The sequence below is a fragment of the Neovison vison genome, chromosome 14, assembly GCF_020171115.1.
Source record: "Neovison vison isolate M4711 chromosome 14, ASM_NN_V1, whole genome shotgun sequence".
NCBI lineage: Eukaryota > Metazoa > Chordata > Mammalia > Carnivora > Mustelidae > Neogale > Neogale vison.
This window is the reverse complement of record NC_058104.1, coordinates 31,585,880-31,612,500: the sequence shown is the minus strand read 5'-3', so window position 1 is coordinate 31,612,500 and position 26,621 is coordinate 31,585,880. Positions and strand designations below refer to the sequence as shown.

General features: G+C 40.5%; 3 protein-coding genes across 4 annotated transcripts in view; 2 read left to right on the top strand and 1 right to left on the bottom strand.

Moving 5' to 3' along the window:
• The window catches only part of THUMPD1 (THUMP domain containing 1), a 12,747-nt gene extending 8,610 nt beyond the window's left edge, over positions 1-4,137 (top strand). The window contains exon 5 of the mRNA XM_044234234.1: positions 3,940-4,137. The gene's annotated coding sequence lies outside the window, so the exon portion shown is untranslated. The remainder of the gene's footprint in view (positions 1-3,939) is intronic.
• ERI2 (ERI1 exoribonuclease family member 2) overlaps positions 1-25,580 on the top strand; it is a 97,451-nt gene extending 71,871 nt beyond the window's left edge. Inside the window, exon 9 of the mRNA XM_044234228.1 lies at positions 25,513-25,580. Within this exon, the coding sequence (XP_044090163.1) occupies positions 25,513-25,515 (3 nt within the window). The 3' untranslated portion in view covers positions 25,516-25,580. The remainder of the gene's footprint in view (positions 1-25,512) is intronic.
• On the bottom strand, positions 2,327-26,621 carry ACSM4 (acyl-CoA synthetase medium chain family member 4). Of its 2 annotated transcripts, none has more exons than XM_044234231.1 (13): positions 26,390-26,621; positions 23,657-23,867; positions 18,174-18,381; positions 14,546-14,689; positions 13,580-13,736; positions 11,248-11,327; positions 9,446-9,569; positions 7,029-7,109; positions 6,797-6,898; positions 6,196-6,323; positions 6,000-6,099; positions 3,777-3,896; positions 2,327-2,463 (listed from the first exon to the last, which is right to left on the bottom strand). In XM_044234231.1, exons 1-13 carry the CDS (start codon positions 26,585-26,587, stop codon positions 2,377-2,379), a joined length of 1,740 nt encoding a protein of 579 aa, XP_044090166.1. In that variant the 5' UTR covers positions 26,588-26,621; the 3' UTR covers positions 2,327-2,376. The 2 variants fall into 2 exon arrangements, with proteins under 2 accessions (XP_044090166.1, XP_044090167.1); XM_044234232.1 differs by having other exon boundaries at positions 14,564-14,689.

Below are 26,621 nucleotides of genomic sequence, written 5' to 3'. Positions count from 1 at the left end.
TGAATCCTAGTCTGATAATTCTGGGTTTTTGTGAAATCAGAGTATCCTTAACTTACTGCTCATACTCCCATGCCATGAGGGTTCCCTTAATTTGGAAGATTTTTCAAGGTTTCCTCTAGTGTAAAATTACTGAAAAACACTGGAGGAGACGGACACCAAAGAGGGCTGCATACTAAGTCCAGATTATGAATAAATAGTTAGAGGCTGTGAAATTAACTTTTGGAGATGGGTTTATTAAGTTTGAAACAGTTCAGTAGTAGTATAAATGTTGAGTCTTCCTGCCTGCACCAATGTCTGTGTTTATTTAATGGCTAGGGAATATGGGAATGTATTTGTATCCTCCTAAACTAGTGGTCCAGACTAGAAGGATTCGGGAGGGGCAAAGGCTGTTACAGACTCGACCTTGGTTAATGCAGATGAGGCTGGAGCTTCCTTCTAGATCTTGGATATTTAAAGTGTTAACTCTTAATAGGTTGAGGTCATCTTGGAAGGATGATAAGAGCATTTTAAATGTCATTTGTGTGAACATGGAGGATAGGATTTTGGTGCCTTCATTGGACTTAATCCAAGAAAAAGATCATTTTATTTTGATAGTGCAAGACTCTGGGACTTCGGGAATAAAAGTGGCCATATACTTTCAGAACGGCTAACTTTGCAGAACTGGATTCCTTTTACTTTGTGAAAGCTGCTACTCTACAGAAAGATTTTGCTTTAGTAGTTCATTTTTAATCTTCTTGTATTTATTTGTATTTGGTAAGACTGAGTGCGACAAAAGCTCTTCTTCCCCAGTTCTAAAGCACTGTGTTCTGTTGGAACCCAAATCCCTTTATTGATACGTGAAAGGTTTCCCAACTTTATTGTCCCTGACATTTGAGGATGTTGTTTTATAAATGACAAATTTCCAGGATGGGAATTGAATGGTTGTTTTTTTTTTTCCTTTTAATTTTTTTTTTTTTTAAGTTATGTCAGTTAAAAAAACTTCAGTATTGTGGTTTAATAAACTTGTTTTGCTTTGTGGAGGAAGGAGTGTTATACCTAGTATCTTGAAACATGTTTATGTAAGGTCACACATGATTTCTAAATGTTGTTTTTACTTGTATTTTGCTTTTGGTATGGCCAGATATTTAGCTTATTTTTCATACTTCCTGATACTTTCAGAAAACGCAAAATAAATTTGTTCCCTAAAGATTGGTGTTCTGTGCTTTTTCTTCCTGTCTCTTATTAAATCTCTTGCTTTATAATAGACATAAAAGATGCTTATATGTTACATTATGTATCAAAAGTCATGTACATTGTCCTAAAACATATAGATATAAAACTCTTAATAATTGCTCTGGATTAATTACTCTTAAGTAATCCAAACTTGGTGTATTCCATGCTTTAAAAGGACGTATGGGGTGCTTGGGTGACTCATTCAGTTAAGCGTCCAACTCCTGATTTCAGCTTGGGTCTTGATAACAGGTTTGTGAGATCAAGCCCCATGTTGGGCTCTGTGCTCAGCGGGGAGTCTGCTTGGGATTTTCTCTCCCTCTAAACCCCCACCCCATTTTCTTTAAGTAAATCTTAAGAAAAAAAAAGGTTAGTAATACAGTACTCAATTAAATTCACTTACTGGCTTTTGAGTTATTTATATTACTTATTTTATTTTTAAAAAATATTTATTTGAGAGAGAGGGAGACATTAGAAGTAGACAGAGCCAGGCAAAGAGAGGGGGAAGCAGGCTCCCTGCTGAGCAGAGGGCTGATGCAGGGCTCGATCCCAGGACCCTGAGACCATGACCTGAGTTGAAGGCAGAGACTTAATCTGCTGAGCCACCCAGGTACCCCTATATTACTTATTTCAAAATTGATATTTTAATTCACTTTATTTCTGTTAAGTAGGCTCCACACCTATCATAAAGCCCAACATGGGGCTTGAACCCATGACCCTGAGGTCAAGACCTGAGCAGAGTTGAGTCAGATGCTTAACTGACGGAAACACCCAGGGACCCCTTTAATTCACTTTAAAGAACTAGTAATACAAGATGTTAAACAGAAGAAATTCGGTCTTGAGCGCTTTTCTTAGAATAGTTCTAATCTTTATTTTGACTTAATCAGGCACAAGATCAATTCATTGTCCACTGTGCATTTCTAAATCATTTGCTATTTTAAGTGCTGTAGGTCATTAAAATTACTGCCTTTGTCAGTTTTGTCATCATAACTTTGTCCCAAATATTTTTGAATTATTTATATAATTTTTGGCTAAGTACAGAATGAAAAATTGATGTTTTCAACCTGGAAAAACCTTCAGCATTGCAAGAGAGTAGTCTCTAAATCGGCAGGAAGCAAGGACTAAAAAGAAGTCTCTAACTATTTAATGCTATCGTTGCTTATTGGGCTATGTTCGACCCCATTCATGGTCTCTCAGAACATTGCGTTTGATTTTCCCGGTGACTGTCTTCGGGAGTTCTGGAACAAATTCCACCTAATTAACAGAGAAACATACTATGAGACACTTGATTCCATTTTGACAATCCCAGTTGTCAGTACAACTGGGAGAGCTTTCATGTAACTGACGAGTTTGAGTCTGAGGGATGTCTTAGCCTAAACTCATTGAAATTCATGTGTTTCTTTTCTTTTCTTTTTTAAGATTTTTATTCATTTATTTGACAGAGATCACAAGTAGGCAGAGAGAGGGGGAAGCAAGCTCCCCGCTGAGCAGAGAGCCCGATGTGGGGCTCGATCCCAGGACCCTGAGATCAAGACCTGAGCTGAAGGCAGAGGCTTAAACCACTGAGCCACCCAGGTCCCCCTCATGTGTTTATTTTCCAGTTTACGACCTACATCATGAGTTTTCAGTGCAAAGTTTTTAGTGATATGCTTTATCAGACGGATATAATGATCCTTTGCTCCATTGCTTCCCCTTCCAGTTCAAATTAGAGCTGGGCCTCTACTGCCCCTAGGAAATGTACAAAGAAGCAAGTTAATTAGGTTTGGGGCTTTTAAGAGCTGGATCCTGCAGCCCCTTTCTAAGGGAAACTTTTGAGAGTTAATTTTGAGTACAATTTACCCATTATGCTCAGAGTAAAATCCTTTCTCTGTTTCCCTCGCTCAAGATCTGACTTTAAAATTTTTCCTCAGTGTTTCTGCAAATCAGCTGGTGACTGGTTTAGTAAATTTGATGGAGAAGATGTATTTAGTTGAGGCTGAAGTTAACTGCCTTTTGGCTGAAATACCAGTTGAACGGAATTCTCATCTTAAGGATCAGTATCAACCAACAGTATTCCAGGATGAAAAGGAAGGAAATTGCAGCGCCATCATTATGTTTTTAATATACAATTATTTTTAAATCCTCCCTTGAAGAAGTTTTCAGGAACGATTCCACAGTTTCTTCGGATAGCATCTTTTTTCTGGGCCTTAAGTTTGGTCACTTGATACTTAAAAGGCTTGTGCTTTGAAGAGTATTATGGCTTGAGAGTACTGATAACTGAATCAAATGCTGTCTTTAAATTTTTTTTCATTTTTTTCCCCCTCGTGGAATGGGATCAGTCTTACAAGGATCCTTAGTAGTTACTCAGTATTGCAGAGTAGATCAAAACTAGTGTATCAAACATCTAAGTGTCCTAAAATAAATTTTTTAAAGCAAAATTCTTAAGGCTAAACAAGTTGAAGTAAGTGTCTTCCACTTAATATAATGAGCAACCATAAAGTCAAAAGCTAGTAAAATCTATGTACTTAATATCTTAGATCCTTATTTGGTAACACTTAACTTTGGGGAAAAAAAAAAACAACACTTGCCTTTCTTGGATATTTGTAAGGTGCAGTTGATTTTTTCACATGGTCCTGAAGTTCAAGAATTAATTTCTCTGGGTTGGATGATTTAAAGGGTGCAGATAAGACAACAAAAGCTTTCACTACCTGCAGGAGAAAAGTCAATTTATATTGATTTTTTTTCTTTCAGACACATCAGGAGTTTGGAATTAAAGCCGAGCACAGACAGGTACTTATAATTACTTGTTTACACAACTTGAGTGATGAACACAAATCCAGAGATCACCCTTGATCTTGGATACAAGTGGGGTTTTGAGATCTAATTCCAGATAAATGGTTTGTGAGTGTGAGGAGGGCAGTGTTTCAATAAAGCTAAAATTTGACTTTTGTTTACATGTCACACATGTATTTAACATTTCAGCCAGATTAGTCCTATATGTTCTACAGGCAGTCCTTGATTTGCAGATGATCATTTACTCCAGACCTACACTGTTAGAGGCATGTAATAGGGAGACAAATGGAGGTTCCAGAGAATATGGTTTGAAAGGGATTTGGGGAGGCTTGGTGGAGGGATTTTGTATGCTGGGAGATGAATTCTTCGGAAGGATCAATCTACCTCTGAAAGGTCTTTTTTGCCTAATATTTCTTGCTTCTCTTTGGAATACTATAGAAAACCCACCAATTAGATAATCATTAAGTTTAGTTAATTATACTTTAAATTATTAATTATTCATACATTGATTCCAAGTGGTATTTACTTCTAATGTTCAGATGAAACCAGCTATATTGAGAGAATGAGAATATGGTGGCAGGAGAAAAGTACTTTGGACAAAAGAATCCACTGGGTGTGGAGGTGGTGCAAGAGGTTTGAGTGTGGGATCCATAGAGTCACTGCAGAGGGTCAGAGAGGGCGCCTGGGTAACTCAGTCGGTTAAATGTCTGCCTTTGCCTTGGGCCAGGATCCCTGGTCCAGGATAGAGCCCCACACTGGGCTCCCTGCTCAGTGGGGAGTCTGCTTCTCCCTCTCTGCCACTCCCCCTGCTTATGTTCTCTCTCTCTCTCTCTCTCTCTGTGTGTATCAAATAAATAAATCTTTTTAAAAAAAGGATCAGAGAAAGAGATGTGGGTGGATGCTGATACACAAACTGTTTTTGGAATTTTGCTACTTACTAAATCTGTCAGAAACTTCCATGAAGAAAGGAAACATCTCCCTTCCATACTACAGGGCTTCCTCTTAAAACTAAGGCTATTACTGTCATTCCCTAAGTTCCTTTTCATTAGGTCCTAAGTAGGCTAGTGAGACTTGTTTGGGAACCTGGCCACAGTCTCCTATTTGCATTGTTTCTGTGAGACAATGTATTCTGGTTTCCATGACCATCGTAAATACAGCAAAATCTTCTTTTTCTATGCAGCATCTGTTCCCACCCTTTTAGTAACAGTACCCTGATTTTCCTATGGAACATTACCCTAACTTCTCTGTCTGGTGGTCTTGACACTAACTTCTACCTCCGGTGATCAGCATATGATCCAGGTCTGGCCAGCTAGCATATGCCATTCCCTGGACCACATTGTTTAGATATATGATCTAAGATAGATACATATTACTCTGGGAGTTTCTTAAAACTGTTGGAAGAGGAGCTGTGTCCTTTACTGGTTGTGAAGCTATGTACATTTGGAATCAGTTGCTACCACGTAGGAAGAACATGCCTGAATGGAGCCACACTAAAGAACAACAGCCCGGAAATGAAGAGAGACAAAGCTTTGCTAACTTCACATGAACCCTTGGATGTAGCTGCACCTGAAGACCTCACTTACATGTGGGCCAATAAATTCCTTTTTTAAAAAACTTAAGTCAGGGGGCGCCTGGGTGGTTCAGTGGGTTAAGCCGCTGCCTTCAGCTCAAGTCATAATCTCAGGGTCCTGGGATCGAGTCCCACATCGGGCTCTCTGCTCAGCAGGGGGCCTGCTTCCCTTCCTCTCTCTCTGCCTGCCTCTCTGCCTACTTGTGATCTCTCTCTGTCAAATAAATAAATAAATAAAATCTTTAAAAAACAAACAAAAAAACACTTAAGTCAGTTTGAGTTGAGTTTCTGTCACCACTAAATGAATCCTAATACATCCCATTTGGGACACAATTCATGGGTGCTTCGTCATGAGAATTACATGATTACTCCTGATTTACTCTCCAGAGGGGTCAAATGGATAGAACTGGGAAATATGAAATTGCTACTTGAATGATATTCACTCTACCTCTCCTCTGACTGGATCCGGACTGCTGACAACAGCTGATTCAACAACAGCTGGGTGTTCAATTAGCGCACTCTCCACTTCAAATGGCCCGATACGGTACCTAGAAGAGGAAAAGAAGCCCTTGGCCACTACATCATCCAAGGAGGAGATCTCCCCTGGCCATCTGTTACTCTCTAAGAGTGGCAAATGCACAAACCCAGAGGATATGATGACATCATCAGCTCTGCCGACAAACCAGAAATACCCATCACTGTCCATCACTCCTCTGTCTCCAGTGGTGTAAAAATCCCCTCTTATTGTGGCAGCAGTTTTCTCTGGATTGTCCTAGGAACCAAAGATGGCTTTGGGGGTTAATTTGGTCAAAATAGAAAAAGAGGCATGACAGTCATAAAGTGACTAGTACTTTGCACATTCTATTTATAAAAAATCGATTTTTTTAAAAAAATGTGGTTCATACTGTAGAATAAAGAAGGTTCAAGAATATAATGAAAAGGAAACCCCTCTTTCACATCTTCTGCCCTGTATCACCCCCTCCCTCCCCTCAGCAGCCTAGTTGTCTTTTCTAAGGACAAGCACGGCAACTGGTTTCTTACACATAGAATTTAATCTTTACAAAACTTTTAGGAGATAGAGGATATTCTCCCCATTTTACAGTTGATGAAATAGACTTGGATTTTGTGACTTGCTCAAGGTTAAACATCAACACATGATGGATATGAAATTTGGACCCAAGTCTGTATGACTCCTCATGCCACCTTTCTGTTAACTTGTGACTAGCACATTCTATGTTCTTATACCACATATTCAGAGAAGAAACAGAAGGGCCGTGAAGACTTTAGTCTGAGGGCAATTTCCCCTTCTTTGCCAGGTGGTAGGATGTTGCCATTTTCATCTATAATCTAGAATGAAAGAAACAATTAGGTTCCTAAAATTTTCTTTTTACAAAATGAAAACAGGTTGCAAATAGTTGTACAATGACTAGCAGAAAACTGTAAAACATTCTTCTCTATTGAAACAGATATTACCCACCTGGACGTCATAGGGTAGTACTCCTTTCCCCATCGAGCCCGGTTTAATTTCTTGTCCTTTCTGATTGGCACAAATTATTCCCTATTGAGAGAACATGTTTTATTTAAGAATGTAAAAATTCATTTTCTCTTGCTATTTGTATCATGAAAATAAAACATAAGACTCAGTTTTGACTGGACTGATTTTCCCCGTGTGCATGTTTGTCTTCTAGATACACACACACACACACACACACATGTTTGTCTTCTGGACACACACACACACACACACACACACACTATTTTAGACCAGTGCTTCTCAAACCTATGTGTCAGAGTCACCTGGAACACTCATTTTTCAAGCACAGATTGCCAGGCCTCGTCTGAGTTTCTGATTCAGTAGGTCTACCTGGGGTGGGATGGCGTGTGTGAGAATATGAATTGCTACCAAATTCCCACATGCTGCTTCTGGTGGTGGTTTTGGACCACACTTTGAAAACTACTCCTTTAGACTAAGGATCCTGTTTATTGCACCTTGGGATAAATTCCACACTGGGCCTCTCTGGGGTCCTCCGTGCTGCTGAGAAGAAACACTTGATTCTTTTTTAATTTTTTTTCTTCCGGGAACTTCCCATAAGTCAGTCTGTCTATCTATCTATCTATATTTTATTTATTATCAACGTTCCAAGATTCATTGTTTATGCACCACACCCAGTGCTCCATGTAATATGTGCCCTCCTTAATACCCACCACCAGGCTAGCCCATCCCACTCCACCCACTCCCTTCCAAATCCTCAGTTTGTTTCTCAGAGCATAGTCTCTCATACTTCATCTCCCCCTCTGATTTCCCCCCCTTCACTTTTCCTTTTCTTTTCCTAATGTCCTCCATGTTATTCCTTATGCTTCACAATAAGTGAAACCATATGATAATTGACTTTCTCTGCTTGACTTATTTCACTCAGCATAATCTCCTCCAGTGCCATCCATATTGATACAAAAGTTGGGTATTCATCCTTTCTGATGGAGATGTAATATTCCATTGTGTATATGGACCATATCTTCTTGATTCATTCATCTGAAGGGCATCTTCGCTCTTTCCAGTTTGGCAATTGTGACCATTGCTGCTATGAGCATTGGGTCCATATAACCCTTCTTTTTACTACATCTGTATCTTTGGGGTAAATATACAATTGCAGGGTCATAGGGCAGCTCTATTTTTAATATTTTAAGGAATCTCCACACTGTTTTCCAAAGTGGTTGCACTGACAATGTGTAAGAGGGTTCCCCTTTCTCCACATCCTCTCCAACACTTGTTTCCTGTCCTGATAATTTTGGCCATTCTAACTGGTGTAAGGTGGTATCTCAGTATCTTTCACTGGTATTTTTCAAAGTGTTAGAACAAACAATCCTAAAATTTGTATGAAACCAGAAAAGACCCCGAATCACTAAGGAAATGTTGAAAAAGAAAAACAAAGCTGGAGGCATCATGCCTGATTTCAAGTTTTACTACAAAGCTGTGATCACCAAGATAGCATAGTACTAGCACAAAGCAGACACATAGATCAAGGAACAGAGTAGAGAGTCCAGATATGGATCCTCAACTCTATGGTCAAATAATCATCAACAAAGCAGGAAAAAGTATCCAGTGGAAATAAGACAGTCTCTTCAATAAATGGTGCTGGGAAAATTGGACAGTTATGTATCGAAGAATGAAATCTGATCATTCTCTTACACCATTCACAAAGATAAACTCAAAATGGTTGAAAGACCTCAACGTGAGGCAGGAATCTATCAAAATCCTAGAGGAGAACATAGGCAGTAACCTCTTTGACATTGAACACAGCAACCTCTTTTAAGGCATGTCTCCAGAGACAAAGGGAACAAAAGTGAAAATGAACTTTTGGAACTTCCTCAAGATCAAAAGCTTCTGCACAGCAAAGAAACAGTCAACAAAACAAAGAAGCAACCCATGGAATTGGAGAGACAAAGATCTATAAAGAACTCCTGAAACTCAACACCCAAAAAACAGATACTCATATCAAAAAATGGGCAGAAGACATGAACAGACATGCATGTCTTCTCCAAAGAAGACATACAAATGACTAATAGACACATGAAAAAATGTTCATCATCATTAGCCATCAGGGAAATTCAAATCAAAACCTCGTTGAGAGCCACTTGATTCTGTCCCTCTCCATCCCCAAACACCTTTGATAGTTCTCCTGCATAGGGAGAAGACAGGAAGACTGCAAGGAATAATCCTAATTCTGCCCTAGCCAAGCCAAATTGGGCAATTCAGAGGTCTTGTAGTTATGGCTAGGTATGGTATTCTCAGAAATTCCCTAAAAATTTATAGCCCCAAGGGGGCTCTTCAGGGGCTCAGCCTGGGATTGAAAGGCTCCCAATATGCTAAACTCAAACTTTTTCCATTAAACATACCACTTCTGTCTGTCCGTAGCCTTCATATAGTTCCAGCCCAGTTTGGGCCTTCCACTGTTCCAACACCTCCGGGTTGAGTGGCTCCCCTCCTGTCAAGCAGTGCCGTAGCTTCTTGAATTTATATCTGCAGACACAGAATCTCATGGGGTCTTTGGGAGGAAGAAATCTGAGTGGCTTTCATTAAAAAATTATTAAGATGTTCTAGCAACAAGCCAATGAGCTAGAAAAGGCAAGCCTTAGGAAGGTTCATTCAGCAAATATTTTTTGATCACTTACTATCTTACCAGACACATTTATAGGTTTTGTGGGGCATGCTAATGATGAAAGTAAAATTTGCTGACAGAGCTTGTATTAGGCGGGGAGAAGGTAGGAGAAAATACTGATAATGATCTTAAGCACTTATTATGAACAAAGTGGTAAAATAACCAACACTAATTGAGCATTTATTGTGTTGTGAGGGCTTTTGGAGCATTCTCATAATCCTCATGCCCTATTTTATAGATGAGGAAATTGAGACTGGGAGAACTTAAAGAAGTTGTACAAGATTTCATGAAGGGCTGAGTTAACTACTCCACAGTTACCATTTGTCTGGTGTCTGACCGAGCAGGCCACTTACACTGAATTCTCACCACAAACCCATGAGGCAGCTCTTAATCCTCTCTTGTGGATGGAATGAAGGGAGGCTTACTTAGCAAGCTCATCTCAAGCGTCCAAGGTCTCACGATAGTAAACAGCAGAGCCCCACTTGTTTGACTTTGGAGATCAAGCTTTTCACCCCTGGCCTTACTACTATGCTGCCCACTTTCTCAAGTGAGAAAGTCTGGAACAGCCCCGCTCTGATGCATTGAGGTTTCCAATGGGCAGGACAGGATTGTGCCTATTCAAAATAGCCCTTGAAAGCCCTTGGACTACTCTTGAGATGTGAGCAAGATGCAGCCAGTTGAATGTCCCACTATTGGTTTTGGCTCAGGTTGTGATCTCAAGATCTTGGGGTCATCAGATTGAGCCCCATGTCAGGCTCCATGCTCTGTGCAGAGTCTGCTAGAGTTTCTCTCTCCCTCTCCCTCTGTCCCTTCCCACCATGTGTTCCCCCCACTTAAATCAATCAATCTTAAAAAAAAAAAAAAAAAGATACTCACATATTGAGGGCCACAAGGGAATTGACCCTAACTAGAATAAGAGAAGGTTCAGATCTGTTTTATTTTGTTTCCTAGCACTCTCCTTCCCGGGCATCCACATTTGAGGGGGATAGAGGATGGACAAGGCTGTGCTACTTAAATTGTCACTACTTACATTGTTTCTCTCTTCCTTTCTCTCTCTCTTCACGTATTCAATTCTTATTGCTTAAGTAAATATACATTGTGAGTCCACTAGAGGTTCAGGTGATTTAGATGTATTGATTATAATCATCAAGTCATAAGACTCTTCAAGGCATATAACACAATTGTACTTTGGGGTGCTGTGGGGTTAGTTCTCAGACTGTAGGGCTCTGGTTGTCCCGGAGAAAACAGGAGAGTTGCCCCTAGACACTAACCTCGGGGGCAACTGGGAGGCGATTTAGGCAATATCTGGAGCCATTTTTGGTGGTCGCCAGGGAGGATCTACTGACATCTAATGGGTGGAGACCAGGTAGAATGCTGCTCAACATCCTACAGTGCACAGGCCAGCCCCTGACAGCACAGAATTCAGTCCAAAATGTCAGTAGTGGCGAGACTGAGGAAACCTGCGCTGAAATGGGGAGATCTATGATGCTAGACCGCAGCTTTCATTTGTGCTTCACAAGGAGATGCCCGCCCAAGTACCTCTTCAGGTCTTTCTGCACAAGCATCCTGTACACAGTGGGGGCGCTGCACAGGGTGGTGATGGGGTAAGTGGTCAGAGTCTGCGTGATGGAGAAAGACAGTTGTCAGAAGTGGTTAATTAGAGGCCGCAACTAGAGCTGATGTCTGCCACCCCTCGTCCTCTTTCACGGACAGGTTTCCATCATATATGATCACTGCTCAGAACAAAAACCCAAGTATTTATTAGTTGTTCCTAGTGACTGTATGTCTGCTGGGAATTTCCAGTTATTGGAAAGAACACATGTCTGTTACAGTAATAGACATACACAGTTGACTCTCCACAGTGGACTCAACACAGTCCACTCTCTAAATAGAAAGTAAATATTTGAATTTGAGACCAGCCCCCAAGTATGAGCTAGTTTATTCTACCTCAGGGCTGCAAATTACCTTTCACGGTGGAATTTTGAAACCTCCTGCCCATATATTGCTATACAGTACACAGCCTGGGTGTGAACTAACCTACCCAAACCTCCCAACACTTTTTCTCTGAAAGACATCAGTGCTGGGGCACCTGGGTGACTCAGTCGGTTAAGCCTCCACCTCTTGATTTCCACTCAGGTTGTGATCTCAGGGTTGCAAGACTGAGCCCCTCGTAGACCCCACACTTAATGCAGAGTCAGCTAGGGATTCTTTCTCCTCCCTCTCTCTTTCCCTTTGCTCCACCCCCTGCTTGCATTCTCCACCCATCCCTCAAATTAAAAAAAAAAAAAAATACTCCTTTTGAGTGGATTGATTAAGTGCATTAGTGAGGCATTTTTCAGTCCTTTCCTTAACTGTTTAAGATTTGCCAGGCTTGGGGCGCCTGGGTGGCTCAGTGGGTTAAGCCGCTGCCTTCGGCTCAGGTCATGATCCCGGGGTCTTGGGATCGAGTCCCACATGGGGCTCTCTGCTCAGCGGGGGCCCTGCTTCCCTCTCTCTCTCTCTCTGCCTGCCTCTCTGTCTACTTGTGATCTCTGTCTGTCAAATAAACAAAATCTTTAAAAAAAAAAAAAAATTTGCCAGGCTTATTTTACCTCCAGCTCCGTAAAGAAAAATAATGACCTAGGCATGCTAAATCTAGAGAGATACTCATGTTTTAGATGTCCTATTTCTAGACAGATTCTACTATGTCACATAATGAATTGATAGTTTGTATTAAATGTAAGCATTTGAGAGAATATTTTCAAGATGTATTTGTAGGCTATCTGGATTGTCAAAGATCAAGAAAAACTTTTGATCCATAAGTGAGCATTTCTGCTGTCTGTACATGCCCCCTGGATTCCAGCTGTTCTTAATAACAGTAAATGCATGTAACTAAGAATAGTGTAAAGTTTTTAGAATACTTAAAATATACACACTATCTTTGCAAAATAAGAGTATTCTTCTTTTAATAGACTAATCTAATGCCATATATTATTATAGCATTAATGTATCTTATTTACTAAAACATTAAAGACTATAAAAATAAAAAAATATATTTTTCTTAAGTATTATATAATATTTAATATTTTACTAAAAATTATTTTTAAAAATACAAGTTTTAGAACTGCAAAGTTAGCTTATTTACACAGGACACTTTGTAAACCTGTAAAACCTGTAAAGATCCCTGTTCTTATGTTACCCACCATTTCTGTTAAGACCCTCAAGCCATCTCATAAGACCAGTTAGCAAAATAACAGGGTGAGTATAGCTTTTATTCACACACAGGTGTGGTGTTTAGTAATATGTATTTCATTCAACACAATTGATTTTTCGTGGTTGAAAAATAATTAGCCGAAATCACATCTTTGTAAAGGCTAAAGAAATCAGGGCAATCTGATACTTCAGTCTAGCTGTGTCTTGTTGAGAAGGAGGGATGTGCTTGGTTTCAAGACAAATGCTGGGTTCTGAGAATTCACAAAGTGAAAAGCACAGGGTGAGGGGGGAATGGAAGGAGCTGCTGCGGGAGAAAGGTGACCCCACCTTCAATCCTTTCTACATAGGGTTTTGGATTTATCGCCTATTGTTTTGGTTTCACTGAATCAGAAACCAAAGATTTGTTTAGACTTGAGCCTTGTAATCTGTTATTTATAATATTTCAAGTGGAATGTGGACAAATCCTGAATAGTTTGAAACATGAGAGTGTTGTGGGCGTTCCTTCTTTGTTAAATGCATTCAAAAGGCAAATCCCCGGAGACTTCATTTCTTAAAAAGGAATGATTTCCACAAGCCCAGGAAACTATATTCTGAAGAATCATTTCTTTGTGGTTTTGGCAGGGTATGGTGTGTGTGTGTGGAGAAGACAAGGGAAAGATAGCTAGAAACCTTGACTTACATCTAGGAAGGTGTCAGTGTCAAACTGGGCCATCCGATGTACAAAGACACAGGCTCCCTGAAGCCAGGTTGAAAACACACTGCCAATGGCAGCCTTGATCCAGCCAGTGTCAGACATATTCCACATGATATCTGAGGACTTCAGGTCTAGCCAATACCTAAACGATATGGAGAAGCAACAACACAGACCCCAAAAATCCCAAAACAAAACAGCAGAAAAGCAAACGAACTGGAATCTTTGAGAACTGGCCAGAACCTCATGGCTATAGAGAAGGGTCATAAGAAGCTAAAGGCAGAAAAAGTGATTCTATCTTCCACTTTTGTTAGGGGACCTTCTCAGGATCCTTGGTAATCTGAAAGTAGAGAGGGGGCTAAATTTGACATGGTATTCTGAGTTTGTTCATGAATGCAACAAATACTTATTGTGCAAATATATGGTAGGCCCCGTTCTCCCTAGCATGGTGAGTGAGACCAGATACCTGCTCTTAATTTAATAGGACAGAGAGCGGATAAGCACACCATAAAATGAGTAAGAATATAAATCAGTATTGTAATTTCAAATAGTGATAAGTGCTCTGAGGAAAATAAAATACGGTAAAGTGATAGTTATAGAATATGTAGGAAGGCCTTTCTGGGTGGGTGAATTTACCTGGCACCGAGAAGGAACCAAACATGTTGTTGCTGGAGATGGGCTCAAGGCTGGTTCCGGTTTATCACCCGGCGCTCATCACACAAATGCCCTCCTTAATCCCCATCACCTATTTAACACATTGATTCTTGCTTGATCAGTTGGTGAGATGGTGCCATTTATTGAGCTAAGCCTGGAGAAGGGCATCAGGGGTTCTGTTTTGTGGATGTTACACTGGAGAAATCTAATAGTCATCCAAGTGGAGGTGTCAGCTAGGCAGTGGGATATACACGTTGGGAGCTCAGGAGAGAGTTTAGCAAGAACAGTTCTCTTCCCTACCTTCCACAGAGGGTATACCCAATTCCGAGGCTGCTTTGAGAGTGCTGGGCCATCTTGGGAGAGCCTGTGGTCCCACTGGTGAAATAAATGGCCATTGGTTCTTGACTTCCTGTCTCCACACAGTTGTGCTCTGCAGAGGCGGATCTGTAAAATATGGGTCCCATCCCAACATGGTAGCTGAAGATGGCAGCCCAATTTAACTCTGAGACTATATATATATGAGATTGTTATTATATATATATTACAATTATATGTATATGAGATTGTTATTATATATATTACAATTATGTATATATATATATATTTTTTTTTCTCTGCTACTTGTGCCCTCTTGATACCAGAAAAGAGTTAATAGAACAAAGACCTAATCCAAAACCTCTTTGAGAGGAATTTCTCAATAAATCTTAAATTTAATAAATTTAATAAATCTGATTTTGCAGATCAGTGCTAACCTTTAACAATTCATTTTTCTTTAAGCACCAACTCTGTATAGTCCACACTGATAGACAAGATGACTTTCAATATCAATGATGAAAGGTTGTGAATTTTATTTACTTAAACATTTTCTTCTAAGAACTTTTATTTAATTTATATATATATATTTTTAAGTCAGTCATGAGTCTTTGTGGATTGTTTATTAAGATTTCAGGAGTTTTTATGATTTAAAGGAAGATCTTTTGGTATTTGAATCAAACTTTTTTTTTTAAAGATTTTATTTATTTATTTGACAGACAGAAATCACAAGTAGGCAGAGAGGCAGGCAGAGAGAGAGGAGGAAGCAGGCTCCCTGCTGAGCAGAGAGTCCGTTGCGGGGCTCGATCCCAGGACCCTGGGATCATGACCTGAGCCAAAGGCAGAGGCTTTAACCCACTGAGCCACCCAGGCGCCCCGGAATCAAACTTTTTTTTTTTTTTTTTTGACAGAGAGAGAGATCACAAGCAGGCAGAGAGGCAGGCAGAGAGAGAGGGGGGGAAGCAGGCTCCCCACCTAGCAGAGAGCCTGATGCGGGACTCGATCCCAGGACCCTGGGATCATGACCTGAGCCAAAGGCAGCGGCTTAACCCACTGAGCCACCCAGGCGCCCTGAATCAAACTTTTTAATACTTTTTATTCAGCACCTTCATCACTGGCACACATCATTGGGAGCTTACCATATAGCATCCCATTCTTCTCCTTTGCACTGATAAAACTGATTTTGTTCAGGTATGAGGCAGTTATATGCTTCAGGGGAGACTGTTACTTATATAGCTCCAGGGGGTGAATCTTGATTATCCTAAGCCAATTGTGGTAATTCTCATGCTAGAGACTGATTTAGGAATGGGCAGACATACAGTCACAATCAATGAGATTTAAAGGCTTTATGGAAAATGTTTCCTTAATACAAATCAAAACCACAATGAGATACTACTACCTCACACCTGTCAAAATGGCTAAACTTAAGTCAGGAAAAGACAACATATGTTGGCAAGGATGAGGAGAAAGCAGAACCCTCTTACACTCTGGGTGGGAATACAAACAGATACAGTCACTCTGGAAAGCAGTATGGAAGTTCCTCAAAAAGTTGAAAATAGAACTACCCTATGACCCAGCCATTGCACTAATGGGTATCTATCCCAAAGATACAAAGGTAGTGATCTGAAAGGGTACCTGCATCTCAATGTTTATAGCAACAATGTCCACAATAGCCAAACTATGGAAAAAGCCCAGATATACATTGACACATGAATGGATAAAGATGTGAGATAGATGTGTGTGTATGTATGTACACACACACACACACACACACACACACACACAACACATGTACATAGACACACACCATGGAATACTACTGAACCATCAAAAATGATATCTTGCCATTTGGATCAACAGGGATGGAACTAGAGGGTATTATGCTAAGTGAAATAAGTCAATCAGAGAAAGAAAATTTTCTCAGCCTTTTCTCACTCAGATTTGCAAGTGAGCCCCTCTTGGGTCCTCCAGCTTCAGTCAAGCTGATGTGGAGAAGGACAAGCTGCCTCTTGAGGCCTGCATGAAATTCCAACCCACAGAATCCTGAGGAAATAAAAATGACTGTTGTTTTATGCTACTAAGTTCTGGGATGTCTTATAGCTCTGTATTGGATAACTGATAAAAGACCTGAGAATTTTGGAGACTCATGTATCATTTCCTGAGTTTAAGGCAATAAGGTCGAGGATGCAGTTTATTTCATCTTGATGATCAGTGAATACACTTGTCATTAAAATAGTAAAGCAATGAGGATTAATTTTATAGACATATAACTATATTGTCAAACATTGTTTTATGAAATACTAATATGATATTCTTGGTAACTTACCTTCTTCCCCACAAAATAAAAAAAAAAGGGGGCACCTGGGTGGCTCAGTGGGTTAAAGCCTCTGCCTTCGGCTCAGGTCATGATCCCAGGGTCCTGGGATCGAGCCCGCATTGGGCTCTCTGCTCAGTGGGGAGCCTGCTTCCTCCTCTCTCTCTGCCTGCCTCTCTGCCTACTTGTAATCTGTCTGTCAAATAAATAAATAAAAATCTTTTAAATAAATAAATAAAAAGGAAAAAAAGAGACCATTCAGTTATATTGCAGATATATATATTTATATATATGGTTTGGTTCTTCTCAAAATCAGTATATACATATACTGATATTGAATACATATATTATCTACATATACTGATTTTGAGAAGAACCAAATTGGAATCAGAGCGGCCACCCTGGGGACTATCTAGGTGGGAGAAGATGTGGGTGTGAATCTGTGCTCTGGTGAATGGAATGGAGAGAAGGAGGCAAAGTAAAAAACTAGCAGGACTTGGAGATTGATTGGAGTTGGAGGATGAAGGAAGGAGGCAAGGCTGATATGCTTTTTCACATGGGCAGCTGGGAGAATCCCATGCTTTACCAACTGAGCCAGCCAGGTGTCCCTCAATAATTATTTTTGAAGATATGCTACAATTTAGCGGCCAATAAAGAGCATATGTACATGAAGTTGGTATGTGGGGGCTGGAGAAAGGAGGATTTCTTCACAATATCTAATACTGTGGGGGAAAAACCCCACTCTTATTTTTTAATGCTTCTCAATCCAGTGTGGAAACCTTTAATATAAGGCTTTAAATTTTCTTTTTTCTTTGACCAAAAGAGGACACATTACAATCTGCAGGTGACAAGGAGATTTTTAATTAGTGATTTCATTGTCTGACTGACTCTATTTCTTTGGACACCTGAGTTTTCTCTCTCTGGAGTTTCCAGAACTGGTTATATGTTGATGACTTCCAGGTTTGTCTCTTTAGATCCTTGAGTCTGAGCGTCATGTATCTACCACCTTCTAGACATTTGGATCTTCACAAACTCCTCAATCTCAATATGTCCAACTTTAAGCTCTTTCTCAAGCTGATACTATCCACCCATTCAGTCAACCATGTTATAAAGCAGCTCAACCTGGACTCCTTCCTTCATCCTCCAAGTTTAGTCAAATCTTATATTAGGTGATTCTTTTATGGGAAGGAGTTTGGATCAACTGACACAATTGCTAAGTCCTCGGAGGCAAGGAGGCTCCAAGATATAGTTGTGACTGATTTTATTGTGGGTACTGCAGATGAGGCAGGGGAAACCACTCACTGAAATAATTCCTGGAAGCTGAGCCACCCACTCTGGCTGTGTGGAGACACCAGGAGTTTGCTCTTCAAGTCAGGACATTCAGAGATGATGGACTCCACTGCCGGGACCACCTCGTCACTCGCCACAATACACTTGGCCTTGGATGCTTGCAGCCGATAAAGAATATCTTTTGCTCTCAGCTGGGTTGTTCCTGGCATGAAGACCAGCCCTGGGAAGGAGAGAGAGCCCTGAGTTGAAACAGATCTCTTGTCCCTTAGGCAAGATAATGGACTGTGGAAACAGGCTTTGTACTTGGGTGGGGAATACAGACTTTAGCTACTCCTGTCTTGATCCCCAGGGATATCCCACAGGACCCTGGTCACTGGGTAATCCTTCGAACAGTGGCTTCAGAGTCTAATAGTCCTTGGGTCTAATTCTGTCCTTGTGACTTATTAGCTTTGTGACCTTGAACATGTTACTTGATCTCTCTGTGCCTTCCTTTCCTTATCTTTAAAATGGGGAAAATAATAGTAAGTGTCTGGCATATAGTAGGCAATATAATGGTGGGCCGTTATTATGTAACATTTTTGTGGAACATCATTATATAATGCTTAAATAGCACTTTACAGCTCATAAGAAATTTTCAGGAATATTATCTTACTCAATCTTCTGAACCAGTGGTCTCCAAAGTTAGTTCTGCAAGGTAATCCACTAAAGATGAGAAGAATTAGAATTTTAAAAAGTTGTATTGAGAGAGTGGTATTCTTTATGTTTTAATCTCATTTTGTGTATATTTTATAACACGCATGCTATACTGTGCAGAAGAACAGTACAAGTAATTATATCCAGATGGGAGGATGTGTATCCCAAATATCTTTATTGATAGATTGTGCAGTTAGAAGAGCTTGGAGGTCACTGTTCTCAGTAGCCATGTGGGCCCATGCTGTTAGAATTAGAGATTCAGTCACAGCCAGTGAGTGGCCGAGTCAGCCCTGAAACTCGGGTCTTCCCCGTGGTCTGGAATCGTCAAACTCTGCCTACGCTCCTTTGGCAATGCCTAGTTTGTCCCACCCGTTCACTCCACTCTAAACACTGGCCTGAGACGGGCCTGATTTTAAAATACCAGTTCCTTATGAGAAGAGCGTGTGTGGGAGAATTCGATGAAAGAAAGAGGGATGGTGGTTTGCTCTTTCTAAAGTGAATCAGCGAAGGAAAGAGAAGTGTATGTAAAGTATTACAAATAGCCACTACCATTTATTGAGTATCATTATGTGTCTGTTATCTCGCTCAAAAACCAATCCCAGTGTACAGATGAAAACGAGCCCAGCGGTCACAAAGTCAGTAAGTGGCAGGACCAGAATTCAGATACATTTCCTAGACTCCCCAAACCTGTGCTATATAGCAGACTACTTATTTCTTGCTAAGTTTCCTATTCAGTGAAATGGGGATATGTGGATTTGAATTCCTAGAAAGGAGACTATACTCATTGAATATATAATATATATATATATGTGTATATATATAATTTTATTTTTTGGTTAAGATTTTATTTATTTATTTATTTGACAGACAGAGATCACAAGTAGGTGGAGAGGCAGGCAGAGAGAGGAAGCAGGCTCCCCGCTGAGCAGAGAGCCTAATGTGGGGCTCCATCCCAGGACCATGAGATCACGACCCGAGCTGAAGGCAGAGGCTTTAACCCACTGAGCCACCCAGGCGTCCCTTGTTGAATATATTTTAAAAGCTCTCACTTGTCATCACCTCTTGGGAACATGAATAAATATATGACATAAGGAAGTTAAGAAAATACTTAACCAGATCTCAGATAGTATACTCCATATAAAATATGATTATTTATTTTGCAAACACTTGTGGGTTTTTTTTAAAAAAGATTTTATTACTTTATTTATTTGTTAGAGAGCACAAGTAGGGGGAGCAGTAGGTAGAGGGAGAAGAAGGCTCCTTGGGCAGCAGATGCAGGACTTGATCCCAGGCCCCTGGGATCATGACCTGAGCTGAAGGCAGACCATTAACGGACTGAGCCACCCAGGCATTCCACAAACACTTGTTCTTAGTGGCTCAGGAATTATTAATACTGTTGGTAGATTTGTGATATGAATGTGTTCAATGGATATCATGAGGGTTAAGAAAAAGTTCTCTTCTGGTGGATTTCAGACTGTATACACTCTATAGCAAAAGCAAAATATTTTGCCACATGATACAATACAGCATCTCACCGTTCACTCAGAAGATTTAATAGCTCTGAACTAGAAAATAATCCTCACTGCTTGTTTAACATTTAATTAACTGAATGTTTTGGTGATTTGGCTTGTGGGTTCATTTTTAATCTTGGCATTTCCCAAATTGCTTAAATTATGTTATGTAATATTGAGTACATTTTTAATGACAAACCACCTTTAATCTCCTTTAACCCACTGTTGGTTTCACATTTCCAAGTTCCTTTTTATACTGGATGTAAAAAGAATTTTATTTCTTGCTTTCTTAAAAATTTAATATTGAGGGGACCTGGGTGGCTCAGTGAGTTAAAGCCTCTGCCTTCGGCTCAGGTCATGATCTCAGGGTCCTGGGATGGAGCCCCTCATCAGGTTCTCTACTCAGTGAGGAGTCTGCTTCCCCCTCTCTCTCTTTGCCTGACTCTCTGCCTACTTGTGATCTCTGTCAAATAAATAAATAAAAATCTTTAAAACATAAAAAAAGCTTAAAAATTTTAATATTGACAGTAATTAAGAGCATTTTCAACACCATTATGAAATCCTTATAGTTGGTCTTTTTAATGATATCCCATCATGTTGAGGTATCATAATTTCAACTAGCAATGAACATACCTCTACTAAACTTTGTTAGCTAGAATGGCCAAAATTAACAAGACAATAAACAAGAAGTATTGGAAAGGATGTGGAGAAAGGGGAACCCTCTTACACTGTTGGTGGGAATGCAAGTTTTGGTGCAGCCACTTTGGAAAATAGTGTCGAGATTCCATAAGAAAATAAGTCATAATTTATTTAATCATTTCTATATAGTTTCCAGTTTTTTCTCTTATTAATGATAGTGTAACAAACATCCTTGTGTCCTCTATGGTAGTTTTTACTCTAGTCTACTTATTTATTTTTAATTGATTTATAAACATTTATGTCATGCTCTGGAGTAGGGATTGGCAAACTTTTTCAGTAAAGGGCCAGATAGTAAATATTTTAGGCTTTGTGGGCCATTCCATCTCTGTCTCAGTTAATAATTCTGCCACTGTGGAGCATAAAGGGCCACACACAATAAATAAATGAGAAAGCATGACTATATTCCATTAAAATTTTAAAACTTTATTTATGAAAACAGGTGGCCAACCCATAGGCAATGGTTTTTGCCAATCTCTGTCCTAGAGGGGAAAACAGTACTGTGGAATTTTTATTTGAGGTATGTTTAAATTACTACTTGGGTACAAAATGTGTCATTGAATACATTAATTAATTAATTTTTGCCTAGAAAGAGGCAGAGGGAGGGGCCTGGGTTGCTCAGTCATTAATAGTCTGCCTTTGGCTCAGGTCAGGATCTCAGGGTCCTGGGATTGAGCCCTATTTGGGGCTCCCTGCTCAGCAGGAAGCCTGCTTCTGGCTCTCCCACCCCCCCTTCATGTATTCCCTCTCTTGCTTTCTCTCTCTCTCTCTGTGTCATATAAGTAAATAAAACCTTAAAAAAAGAGAGAGAGAGAAAGAGAGGCAGAGGCTTTCCAACTGGTTTCCACAGTCATATTCTTTTTTTTTTTTTTTTAAAGATTTTATTTATTTATTTGACAGACAGAGATCACAAGTAGGCAGAGAGGCAGGCAGAGAGAAGGGGGAAGCAGGCTTCCGGCTGAGTAGAGAGCCCGATGTGGGGCTCCATCTCAGGACCCTGAGATCATGGCCTGAGCCAAAGGCAGAGGCTTAACCCACTGAGCCACCCAGGTGCCCCCACAGTAATATTCTTTTTTTTTTATTTTTAAAGATTTTTATCTATCTATTTGACAAACAGAGATCACAAGTAGGCAGAGAGGCAGGCAGAGAGAGAGAGAGAAGCAGGCTCCCTGCTGAGCAGAGAGCCCAGCGTGGGGCTCGATCCTAGGACCCTGGGATCATGACCTGAGCCGAAGGCAGAGGCTATAACCCACTGAGCCACTCAGGTGCCCCCCACAGTCATATTCTTATAAGTCCTTACATTCCTTTTTTTTTTTTTTAAGATTTTATTTGTTTGACGGAGGGAGACACAGCAAGAGAGGGAATACAAGCAGGGGTACTAGGAAAGGGAAAGCAGCCTTCCTGCTGAGCAGGGAGCCCAATGCGAGGCTTGAGCCCAAGAACCTGGGATCCTGACCTGAGCCAAAAGCAGATGCTTAATGATTAAGCCACCCAGGTGCCCTAAGTCCTTACATTCTATTTTTTTTTTTTAAGATTTTATTTATTTATTTGACAGACAGAAATCACAAGTAGGCAGAGAGGCAGGCAGAGAGAGAGGAGGAAGCAGGCTCCCTGCTGAGCAGAGAGCCCGACGTGGGACTCGATCCCAGAACCCTGAGATCATGACCTGAGCCGAAGGCAGTGGCTTAACCCACTGAGCCACCCAGGCGCCCCAAGTCCTTACATTCTTACAATGCTTTTTCATCCTTTAATATTTTCATGTTAGGGAGAATCTAAATGTATTCAAGGAAGTAAATTCTGTATCATCTAGATAAATACATCATAGCCATCTCTGCCAAGAGGCATAGTTAGCCCCATTTGCTTTGATACAGTTTTGTGTTTAAATCCCAATTGTGGGTACCTGGGTAGCTTAGTTGGTTTAGTGTCTGACTCTTGATTTCAGCTCAGATCATGATCTCACAGTTGTGGGACTGAGCCCCCCATTGGGCTCCACACTGAGATTCTCTCTCCCTCTCCCTCTGCCCCTCTCCTATCTCAAAAAACAAATAAATAAAATAAAAAAAAATAGAAAAATAGATTCCAATTGCATAACTTTCTAGCTGTGTGACTTTGGACAATCTTCTTAAGATCTCTGAACCTTGGTTTCCTCCCTTGCAAACTTTTTTTTTTTTTTGCAATACTCATATCTTAATAAGAATAGTTGTTATTATTAACCCATCATGGAATAATAATAATTATAGTTACTAATAATTGTTATTAATTAATAATAAAAACCAACTCTTATTTTTCTATTTTTTGTAAGCATAGCTTCAGTTGGAACTAACAATTCAGAAAAACGTCAAATTTCATTCTCTCTCTGTTTCTGCATGACTTAGAAATGTTAGATATTGGGGCACCTGGTGACTTAGGTCATGACCACAGGGTTGTGAAGTGGAGCCCAAGTCTGGTTCTGTGCTCGGTGCAGGGTCTGCTTGAGATTCTGTCTCCTCTCCCTCTCCTCTCCCCACCTATTCACACCTACTAGCGTGCATGCCTTCTCTAAAATGAATAAATAAAACTTTTTTTTAAAAAGAAATGTTAAATATTGGCACTCACCTGTTCGCATACAAGCCACGTTTACAAGCCACCACTCTGGGATACGAGGCAGAATGACGGCCACTCGGTCTCCCCTCTTCAGGCCACAGAGGTCGGTGAGCACATTGGCAGCCTTTCGGGACAAGGAGCCCAGTTCTTCAAAGCTCCATTTCACCTCGTCCCCTTTGCCATTCACCCACCACAGGGCTGGGTTGGCTGGTCTCTCTCCTGCCTGGCCATGGGCACATGGGAAAGAAAGCAAGCTTGCATGACTGGTCCACCAAATAGATGGACATCTGCCATTACCTCCCCTCAGCACCCATGCTGGTGGATTCCGGTAACAGCACCCCACTTTGTCTTTGGGGGAACTACTCCTCTCCTACTGAGTACAGCTTAGGTGAGGCAACCCATCAGGGTAATTGTCCACCCACCAGTGGGTGGCATGTGACCCATGTGGGGCAAGTCAGGCCTTCTCTCCCAGATTTTGAGTTCTCTAAGAAGAACTGAAAGATTCAATATGGTTGAAACAAAACTTGTGTATGGGCTTTTGGTGCTTACGACCCCCCAGGGAGCTGTCCTGGTTTCCTGGTCTTGCTGAGACTGACTGTCCAGTTTTATGAGCATTCCCATGTCCAATAAGGTTTTTTTCTTGCTTAAGTTAGATTATGTTCCATCTAAATAAACCCAATTTTCGTACTAAGGTTGATTAGGAACTATATGTATGTATGTATGTGTGTGTGTATACATACACACACACACACACACACACACATATATAATTATTCTTTTTTTTTAACTCCAAAGACTGAAGTATGGCTTTTATAGGTAACAAAGAACAAGATGGTGGACCTTTGGGGGAGGTTCATCGAGGGATTGATTTCTGGAGGAAACTTTTCATATCATTCTCAGAGTACACTGTTTATGTTGCAAAACCCCTGTGTTTTATATGTTACCTGGGACAAAAATTTATTCCTCCTTTCTTTCCCTATCTGGGATATCTGGAATTCTCCTTTTACCTTCCCTGGTTGGAAACTGTTTCAAAACTCAATTTCCATTTTACTTCCTCTGTGAAGGTTTCCTTAGGCTCCTCTTCTTCTCCTTCCTTCCTTCTCTGTGTTTCTGCAGAATTATGCGCAAATGCCAGATGACTCCATTACACTGTATCACATGCCCTGCACGATGGGTATAAGCTCCCTAAGATCAGGGGCTGTTTCCCATACCCTTGGGACTGGTAACCTTGGATAAGGAGCTTAACTTCTATGAGGTTATTTTCCTTATCTGCAACCCCCCAGGTTGGTGATGGGGATTTGTTGAAATAACAGGTCAGCATTGCTCAACCTTTAGTCATTGGAATATCACTATTTTTGCCAGATCTGTCTACACCTGTGCTATTTTCTTTATATTTTTCTTTACATTCATTCACTTTTTTGGTACACATTTATTTAAGAAGGAAAATGCATTTACTTGTCACCATAATTAGAGAACCAGTACTGCTTGTTAAAATAGGTTACTGAAAAATAAATATATTAAACACAAAACATACCCAGAGATTTTCAATTTCTACCTGCTCTTTTGTTCAAAAGAGAGTATTTAATAGTATTTAATAGGAGAGCTATTAAAGATGTACATGGATTTAAAGGAAGACTATCCCCTCACTTTAATAGGAAAGATTGATTCAACGTTGTTTGAAAGCTTGTATATCTTCTGAGGCACAGGCTCTTGCAGTGAATTTTGGGAAGCACTGATAGGTAAGTATCTAGCTCAGTGCCCGGCATGGGGTGGGGTCAGTAAGCAGGGACTTGACCTGAGGCTACACTGCAAACGCTCAACGCTTTTTGCTTTATTCTTCTCAATGTTTTCTCTCCTAATCACTCCAGTGATGACTATTATAAAATAGAGGCAATGTCTACAATAGCCAAACTATGGAAGGAGCTGAGATGCCTTTCAACAGATAAATGGATAAAGAAGATGTGGTCTATGCACACAGTGGAGTATTACTCAGCCATCAGAAAGGATGAATAACCACCATTTGCATCATGGATGGAACTGGAGGGGATTATGCTAAGTGAGATAAGTCAAGCAGAGAAAGACAATTATCGTATGGTTTCACTCATATGTGGAACATAACTACTAGCACGGAAGACCATAAGGCAGGGGAGGGAAATCTGAAGGGGGAGAAATCAGAGAAGGAGACAAACCATGAGACAGCATGGACCCTGGGGGAAAACAAACAGGGTTTCAGAGACGAAGAGAGTTGGGGATGGAGTTGGCGGGTGATGGGTGTTAAGGAGGGCATGTGTTGTTATGGGCACTGGGTGTTATATGCAACTAATGAATCATTGAACACTACATCAAAAAATGAATGATGTACTTATACAATGGCTAACATAAATAAATAAATAAAATCAAAATTCAAATTATTGCTTTTTGAATAAGCCTGTGACCAGCTCAAACAGATGAATAGAAAGCAAAGAGCTGCTGTGTGGGACTTGGAGAAAATGCAGGAAAAGAGGCAGGACTCTGTGGTAACCACCTTGCTCTGGACTGAGGAGGCTCCAGAGAAAGACAGCACGGGGAGTTGTGGATCAAAGACCTCCCCTGGGGAGAGAGGAGGGCAAGGGGAAAAGAAACAAAGAAAACCAAGAAGGAGGAAAGAACTGAAGTGAGAGTGGCGAATGGACCATGGAACAAGGAAATGGAAGCCTGAGACAGTTGTGGATGCCAAGCATCTAACAGAAGCCTGTCAAGTCATACCTTCTCCTTTTGGGACCACTGGTCCAGCACATCCCCAGCAAAGTTAAAGTTCTTAGGCAGTGACTTCTCACAGCGATTTATGGCTTCAAAGTCAGCAAGAGTCAGAGGCGACCAAAGCTGGTGATCTTTGTGAAGGTACCGGCCAGCCGGCTTGGCAAGCCAGATGAATCTGAATGGCTGGTATCGGAAAAAAATCATTGTGATTCCCAAAGGGCTTTGCCAACCGATGTGG